Source organism: Alosa pseudoharengus, unplaced genomic scaffold (genome assembly GCF_046254945.1).
Source record: "Alosa pseudoharengus isolate Yale_2024_CS ecotype anadromous, Long Island Sound unplaced genomic scaffold, YU_APseudo_1.1 YU_APseudo_1.1_scf_17, whole genome shotgun sequence".
In the NCBI taxonomy this organism is placed as follows: Eukaryota; Metazoa; Chordata; class Actinopteri; order Clupeiformes; family Clupeidae; genus Alosa; species Alosa pseudoharengus.
Window position 1 is genome coordinate 2362653 of NW_027468640.1, and position 8904 is coordinate 2371556.

Genomic DNA, 8904 nt, shown 5'->3' on the forward strand with positions numbered 1-8904 from the left:
TAAAGCCCTATGTAAAGAGCCTGGGTGTGATCGTGGACAGAGATCTTACATTTGACAAACAGGTGAAGTCCGTAGTCAGTTAAGAAATGTATCTAAAATCAAGCCTCTCCTGACTCTTGTGGACTTTGAAAAAGTAATTAATGGCGTAATTAAACCCGACTGGACTAAGCTCCCATGCAATTGAAACTCTCCTGAACACGCATCTTGTCGGTTATTGGTTGAAACACTTTATTTTGCCTTTGAGTGGTTGGCAACACTTGTTGGTAACAATTGCTTTTGTGTGCAGATCTCAGAGCCTAGGCTGCTTACAGGGACACATTTTTTTTGACTGCCTAGTGGATCGTTAGGAAAGATTAGATGAATGTGATCATTTATGTTTGGGCCTTTTTTGATCCTGCAATCGCTGATACAACCTTTAACTGGCACCCGTAAGCAAGAACACTTCTCTCCCATCTTAATCTCCCATCACTGGCTCCCTGTTCACCATAGGATTAACTTTAACATGTTGCTAATGTCCTTTAAATGCTTGAATGGCAAAGCCGCCATCTATCTCTCTGACCTCACATAAATCCAGCCAATAGACAGGGTGAAGACGTAGAGATACCTCGGGTCAATAATTGACCACAAACTTACCTTCCAAACAAACACACAAGCAATGTAGACAAAGTTTCAGCAACGCCTCTTCTTCCTGAGGAAAATGTGCAAACTCCAGGTCCACCAGTCAGGACTAACAGGTTTCTACAGCTGTTTTATTGAATCCATAGTCACTTTTAACATAGTGAATCCATAGTCACTTTTAATATCTCAACCTGGTTTGGAATCCTTAGGGCTGTATGCATTGATAACAAAACCCCTCCCAATGTGGACTGGACATCCTACTAGATTTGAATAGACTTTTGACGAGTGACGATGCACTTTAGAATGTCATGACAGGGCCCATAGTCACTTTTAAAATACTGAATCCATAGTCACTTTTAAAATACTGAATCCATAGTCAATTTTAATATATTGAATCCATAGTCACTTTTAAAGGGAAACTTGGCAGGATTTCCCCCTCTGCTGGAGAAATTGTGCATTATGCTATTTTCAAACTGTGGGAAAAGGTAACGATAAAGCACATGGATTTGTTTACAAGCTAGCGAACGGTTAGCATAAGTTTGGCAGAACAATGTGGATGTTACAACTAAGGTAAGAAACACGATATAAAACAAGTTTCTTTCTCACTTCTCTTTCCGGGACGGTAGTCTCAATGTTGCAAGGTTGGTTTTCCGCCTGGGGACGCTAGGCGCAGCGGGGAAAGTCACCATTTTCACCGGAACAGGTCATTTAACCATCCAAATGATTTCTAAACAGGTTTATTACGTTGAAATAGTTGCCAAGTTCCCCTTTAAAAAACTGAATCCATAATCACTTTTAATATATTGAATCCATAGTCACTTTTAATATCTCAACCTGGTTTGACGCTCTATCCAGTATTCATTGCAACCCATTAAACAACACGATAACAAATGATAAAATAATTGGATTGGAGCAGGAATAACTTATTAGTATTTACAACGAATTGGAGCAGGAATAACTTATTAGCATTTACAACAGAGGGACTACATATGGAACTAAAGAAAACTGCTTTGAAAAAAATAACACAAATCCTTAAAGCTGCAGTTGGCAAGTCTGACAGACTGTTAAATGTTTACAACTCTCATGCCCCTCCCGCACTACCACGAGCACCTTCTCATTGAGTTCATGCTCGTCAGTGCGCACCAGACTGCACCACACTGTGATTGACAGTCAGATCTCACACAGCCCTGCTCTGACTGGACGAGAAGAACTGTGAGCTGTGGATTTTAGCAAAACAAATAACAGGCTCTAGATGGAGGTAGAAGTGCAGTTTTTTTTTTTTCTAAACCCGGCTGATCTATGTTGTTCTGTCGGAGCATAGTGTCGGTTTCAGTGAATGTGATCAAAAAAATGTTTGCTAACTGCAGCTTTAACCAATTATATTATCCCAAAAAAATGTATTGCATGACATCCCCTCTAACCAATAAAATCAAAGGTTATTCAATTCAAATTTACAACATTTGTTGCTACAAGGAAGTAAAGGAGACAATACCTATAATATCTAATCAAAGTATCTTTTTAAATTCACACACAATTCATGGCACAAATCGATCAATAATTCCATTGACTCCCGTTCATATTTTTTTGAAAGATACACTCTTAAAACGAATGTGTTGTCCCTATCTGGACACAGAGATGTGTTAAAAACAACGCAAGTTGCGTTGCTTTCAACACATTCGTTTTAAGAGTGTAGGTCCCATGACTTGGTCTCTCTATAACACGGGGCTCAGACACTCCTGGGACTGAGTCATGTGACCTCCTGTGTCTTCCTGTCCTTGTAGCCGATGAGGCTTCCATGTACAGTATGTCACATCCTGTCTTGGGGAGTAGAGGGGATTCTGTATTTATGTCACTTCCTGGTCTGGTGCTGAATTGGAGTGTAGAGGGGGTTCTGTGTGTGTGGGTATGCGTATGTGTGGTTTTGTGTGTGTGTGTGGTTTTGTGTGTGTTTTCCCGTTCTAGTTGCAGAGTATGGAGTACAGTTGGTTCTGTGTGTGTGTGTGTGGTTCTGTGTGTGTCTGGTGGTGGAATACGGAGTGGTCTCGCTCCTGTGTTCCGTGTGATTCTGTGTGGGTCTTTCAGTCCTGGTGGTGGAATACGGAGTAGAGTGTTGTCCGTGTGTGTGTGTGTTGTTCTGCCTCCGCTGTGCGTCTCTCTGAACCGCAGTCAGCTGCACTGTGGCATAGCTCACATCACCCTCCTCCCACTGCAACACACACACAGGGGGTCACAAAGTTAAACACACACACACACACACACCGCAGGGTCACACAATACACACTAAACACACACACAGACACACACTTGATGGATAACTACAGTGGCATGTAAAGTGCTCTCACCTGTCCTCTACCTGCTGAAGAGCTCCCAGGTGCTGAGATGACAGAATTACAGGTGACACACAGAGACACACCTGGGGCCAAGATAGCAGAGAAGAGCATCAAATTAGTTGAGAACTCTAATAGAGTAGAGAACGGGCCACACGCTAATCAAGCTGAGTAGAGAAGTCTAATAGACGGGCCACACGCTAATTGTTGTACACGTGTATATGCCAAGCTATTCATTGTACACGTGTAGGCTATATGCCAAGCTAATCGTTGTACACCTGTATATGCCAAGCTAATCGTTGTACCTCTTTATATGCCAAGCATATAGGGGCAGCCGTGGCCTACTGGTTAGCGCTTCGGACTTGTAACCGGAGGGTTGCCGGTTGGAACCCCAACCAGCAGGAACGGCTGAAGCGGCCTTGAGCAAGGAATAAGACCAAATTTCCCTCACGGGATCAAAAAATATATATACTTATACTATACTTAAGCTAATCATTGTACACGTTTATATGCCAAGCTAATTGTTGTATCCGCAGGGCAGATTGAGCATTATTACAAAAACAGATAGTTTTACACTCGTTCTATGAAAACTGTCCTAATATCTCTTAGAACATCAGACTTCATCTTTATTTTTTCTTTATTGACAGGACAGTGAACCAGCTGACAGGATGTGAGTGGGGGAGAGAGGGGGGTGGGATCCGACAGTTTTAAATGTATTTGACCTTATTAAAGTTTAAAGGATTTAACCGTTATGTTTAGGTTTTAATTAGATGTGGTCTGACCTGATTGGCTGGTTGACCGCCTCGCCCTCACACAGAAGGCCACATTCACCATCAGACTCATCAGCAGCACTGTGACCAGCGATGACACAGCGAGGAGCTGCAGGATTGGCTCCCAGGACTCATCTGAAAGTGCAGTGAGAAAAAAAAACGCTAGTAAGAAAAATGAAAAGACATCTCTATCTGTCTGTCTATCTATCTCTCTATCTACCTTTTTCTTTCTTTCTCTCTCTCTGTACCTATATGCACCCTCTTCACTCACTTTGAAGGCAGAGTTCCCCACTCTAAAACCTGTAGCTGTGCTGTACTAGCATGCTAAAGCCTGTATTAGCTGTGCTGTACTAGCATGCTAAAGCCTGTATTAATTGTGCTGTACTAGCATGCTAAAGCCTGTATTAGCTGTGCTGTACTAGCATGCTAAAGCCTGTATTAATTGTGCTGTACTAGCATGCTAAGCCTGACTCAGTCGTCACACACTTTTGTGTCGTTTGTACCTTGAACGTGCACCCGTGTCCCGTTCCCAAACACTATGCGTCCGCAGGCAGCCACGGCGCAGTAGTGTGTGTGTGCGTCATCACGACTTAGGTTCCTCCTGGACAACTGGTACACACAGCTGTGTGGAAGAGAGACAACGTCAGTAAACTACTCGCACACACATACACACACACACACACACACACACTCACTCACTCACTCACTCACATGCACACACGCACTCACTCACTCACTCACACGCACACATAAACACATGCACATACTGTACGCACACACACACACACACACACTCACTCACACACCTGTTGTCTCCGCTGCTGTAGCCCACTCCTGGACGTGAGTCTCCTGAGGCGGGTCGGAACCAGAACACGCCGGGCTCCTCCGCACAGCTCCCAGAGTGGACAGAGCAGGTCAGCGTCACGTTACCGCCAGACGGGGGCGACACTGAGTCCAGCTGCTCAATGACCGCATGGTCATCAGAGTCCCTGTCTAAGACAAGCAGCACATGCAGCAGGACTGATAGAGTTACTGTGATGAATAAGCACATGCAGCAGGACTGTGATGAATAAGCACATGCAGCAGGACTGTGACTGTGACCCCCACATCACCCTGTGACCCACTCATCACCCTGTGGCCCCCTCACCACATCACCCTGTGACCCACTCACCACCCTGTGATCCCCTCACCACCCTGTGACCCACTCACCAGATACACATTACCCTGTGACCAAGAGAGGAATATCTTACCTTTGATAAATACAGTCGTTCCTTTTCCAAAAGTCACCTCAGCATAATAAACAGATCCACAGTAGTAGGTAGCTGAGTCTGCAGTCTGTGTTTGGGAAATTGTCAGATTAAAGCTGTTCGCTCCACCTTCCGGTTTAAATCGGTCGCTCTTGTCAAAACCATTGTAGAAATTAGTATTTGGAGGGTAATATGAGGCGATGGACACAGGCTCCTCTCCAGCAGACTGTTTCATCCACAGAATACCACTGTTCATTCCTTGAGAAGAGAAGACGCACGTAAGATGAAGGTCATCGCTGACCTCTGCAGAGATGAAGGATGGTGTCTGTGTGATCTTATCTCTGACCAGAGATTTACCTGAAATACAAAACATTAAATAACTGATAAGATATTCCGGTATGAACTCAACCACTATTTGACATAAACACTACCTTTCTCATGTTATTTTAATCTATCAGAATTATGCAGCAAAGCAAAGATTTGTATGAATTAACTCTCTCTCTCTTTATCTCTCTCTGTGTTTCTCTGATTCTGTCTTTGTGTGTGTGAGTGTGTGTGTGACCAATAACATACACATGAAGTCATACACACACACTCTCTCTCTCACTCTCTCTCTGTTACGGGACCATCAAATGATTTCAAATGGTACAACATGTCATACCAGGCCATAGAGAAACAGTGATGGTGCATAATAACTGAATTCAATAAATGATTGTGATTTTACATAAACAGAGCATGGTGCTAATAAAAATAATACAAAAAGAAAACTCTGACAACACATAACTTCGGGGAAATGGATATTGGCTGACTCCCGACCAGAAACAAAAGACAAGTTTTGTTGTGAGTTTTCAAGGTCCTCTAACTACTGTGCTAAACTAAACCTAAACTATGTAACGTGAAAACCCATCATACCACCAGCTCTAAACAGAAATCCTAAACTAAAAGACAACAAAGATAGTCCCATACAGGAAACATGCTTGTGGAACAAAATCTGTATAACTAATACGCTTATATACTGTATCTTATAAGCATGTTATCCACCTCTTTGTCTTATACACCATTAACAAGCATTAACAAGCTGCTTGTTAACGCTTACAAGCTGCATGTTAACAGTTGATTAATGTTGTTAATGTATAACAACAGTTAACTAACTGTTAGTAATGAATTGTTAACTGCTTATTATGCACTGTTAATACCTAATAAGCACATGCTATTCTAAAGCGTTACCCAAAAAATATTTATTGGTCCATACAGAAACGAAAGATGAATGAAAGTTGTAAATTAGTCCACATTTGAATTTCCCCTTGGGGATCAATAAAGTATTTATCTTTCTATCTATCTATCTATCTATCTATCTACATCAAGGTCTCAATGAAATAACTGTTTTGTGATTTGTAAAAGAAAAGCGTGGTCGAAAAAGTGTTTGTAACTAAGCTACCGTATTGTAGCTACCATGCCCTCTACCCTGGCGTGCACCGGCGCCATATGCCGTGAGTGACGCCTACTACTTCACCCCTCGCGGGTACGCCCCAAAGTGCTAAGCACAAAAAATAATTCAAACGAATTAATTGCAAACATTCATAACTAATCCAAAGCAATTTCCCAATTAATATAAATAATAACATTCAAAAGATTAAAGGGGATCTTAGTCATATTCATATTCACATGACAAATTCAAGGAGATATTATGAACATGAAGACTGCACTGCTCGATCGTTTCTTTTTGCAAACAATTCAAAACACCAAGGAAAAAGTTTTCGTTTCTGTGGCTAGTGGCTGAGAGCGCGTTGGCTCTGCTTGATATGTCAGCGGGGTAGTCTGAGGTGAGTGACTCCACAAAAACACAAAGTTTATAATGTTTCACCACACTATTTGAGTTAAGCGAGCACGATGGTGTCTTGGAACCAACTCGTGTTCCATAGGTCTTGGAATGGTTTTCTGAGTGTGTTTAGAGGCCCCAAACGCGGTTAAATAGCATGCCCCCAAGGCAGTGTGCGAGTTCTACCACGGTCTCCGGGGGAGCCAGGGGGCGGGTACGGGCGATTTTTTTATTTATTTTTGGAAGGGGGGCAAAGTTTAAATGCTGATCCTGTCATTAATAGCAACAGCAGACATGTGCCTATTATATAGAGAAAATCATTATTAATAGCAACAGCATAGACATGTGCCTATTATAAAGAGAAAATCTGTTGCACACGGCTGGTGCCATAGGTCTATGTTTGCTCACATGAAACATAATACATAATATGTTTACAATATTTACATGAAACACCCCGATGGATCATCAATGGGTTACGCAAACTTCAATGAACTTGATAGTAAATAATCCACGGACCCCGACCACCAATGATGTGTCTTTTGAATGTTTAATTGAATCAACTTAGAATTACTCAACAACTTACATTGTTTCACAATCACATGGGCTATACCCTACGAGCTCGTGTGAGTGGTTAGTGGGTGGAGCTGCGCGCCTCTAACGTGCAGGCACTTTTTTCATGAATCATGAACCCAGAATACAATTTTATTTATCTTATTTTACACATTTTAGGGAAAACCATGGCCAAAATATAATTTATTTGGCAATCATATCAATATTTTAGAGATCCCCCACAATTTCACATACCATGTTTCCAGGGGAGCTCAGGTGGCCACTAGGGGAGCCATGGCCCCCCCTGCTCCCCCCTAACTCACACCCTGCCCCAAGGTTAGCGTTATAGCTAATTTCAAAGCGCTGGCACCCAGGGCAGATCTCCGGATTGGTCGAATCAATTTTTGTCAGGTTTTTTGCTTACCCCAACACGTGGTGACCCTAAGGAAAATGCTTGTGGAGTTAAAAATGGCCAGAAATTCCCCTATAAAATGGCTATAACAAAATCAATAAATGAACACAAAAGACTAAACAAAGAACGTGACGTGCCAGTGAGGCACCACGAAGCTGCCCTGCGTCTGCCAGTGAGGCACCACGAAGCTGCCCTGCGTCTGCCAGTGAGGCACCACGAAGCTGCCCTGCGTCTGCCAGCGAGGCACCACGAAGCTGCCCTTCGTCTGCCAGTGAGGCACCACGAAGCTGCCCTGCGTCTGCCAGCGAGGCACCACGAAGCTGCCCTGCGTCTGCCAGTGGGTCATCACGAAGCTGCCCTGCGTCTGCCGACGGGAGCGGATGGGAAGTAAGAGAGAGAGAGGGCGCAACATGGCCAGTTGGGGAACAGAGAAGGAAAAGCAGAAATGTGCAATGGGACAAAGTAGCGCAGCAGTGCAAACACCGTTCAACTCCCCATAATAGCATAACACCCTCTCTCTCCCTCCCTCTCTCCCTCTCTCTCCTTCTCTCCCTCTCGCTCCCTCCCTCTCTCTCTCAGTCTCTCTCTCTCTCTCCCTCTCTCTTTGTGCCTGTATCCTTCTCTCTTTGTGTGTGTGCATGTGTGTAGAAGTGAGAAGTGAGAGGTTTCTATGTACAGTAAGCTGTAACAGCGATCGTGGAGAACAACACCCCCACACAGTGGAATTTAGATTAGTGTGTGTGTTCAGGCATAAGGTGTCACAGCAATGATAATATACAGTAGTAGTACAACATTCAGTCATTTGAAGTGTGTGTGTGTGTGAGCTGTGAGAGCAGGTTTGTTTGTGTGTAAAGTGTGTGTGTGTGTGAGCTGTGAGAGCAGGTTTGTTTGTGTGTAAAGTGTGTGTGTGTGTGAGCTGTGAGATTAGGGTTGTTTGAGAGGATACTCACACACAGAAAAGAGAGAACAGAATAGCAGCAGTTCCCATAGCCTGTCCATGATGTGTGTGTGTGTGTGTGTGTGTGTGTGTGTGTGTGTGTGTGTGTGTGTGTGTGTGTGTGTGTGTGTGTGTGTGTAAGAGAGAGAGAGGACACTCACACGCAGTAGAGAGAGAACAGAATAGCAGCAATCCCCATAGCCTGTCCATGATGTCTGTGTGTGT

At 43.5% G+C, this 8904-nt stretch overlaps 1 protein-coding gene across 1 annotated transcript; it reads right to left on the reverse strand.

The window, feature by feature from the left end:
* Positions 1 to 850: 850 nt before the first annotated feature.
* Positions 851 to 8904, reverse strand: LOC143127140 (uncharacterized). The gene is made up of 7 exons (XM_076288447.1): positions 8841 to 8904; positions 4966 to 5319; positions 4522 to 4708; positions 4219 to 4337; positions 3728 to 3850; positions 2961 to 3031; positions 851 to 2824 (listed from the first exon to the last, which is right to left on the reverse strand). Exons 1-7 carry the CDS (start codon positions 8887 to 8889, stop codon positions 2468 to 2470), a joined length of 1260 nt encoding a protein of 419 aa, XP_076144562.1. The 5' UTR covers positions 8890 to 8904; the 3' UTR covers positions 851 to 2467.

Bases quoted from the DNA above. Each gene is read 5' to 3' on its own strand.
- LOC143127140 (XM_076288447.1), bottom strand. From the start codon at position 8,889: ATGGACAGGCTATGGGGATTGCTGCTATTCTGTTCTCTCTCTACTGCG. The intron at 4,709-4,965 runs GTAAGATATTCC...TGCTTGTCTTAG, and splicing joins AACGACTGTATTTATCAAAG to ACAGGGACTCTGATGACCAT. The intron at 4,338-4,521 runs GTGTGTGAGTGA...TCTTCCACACAG, and splicing joins TACAGCAGCGGAGACAACAG to CTGTGTGTACCAGTTGTCCA.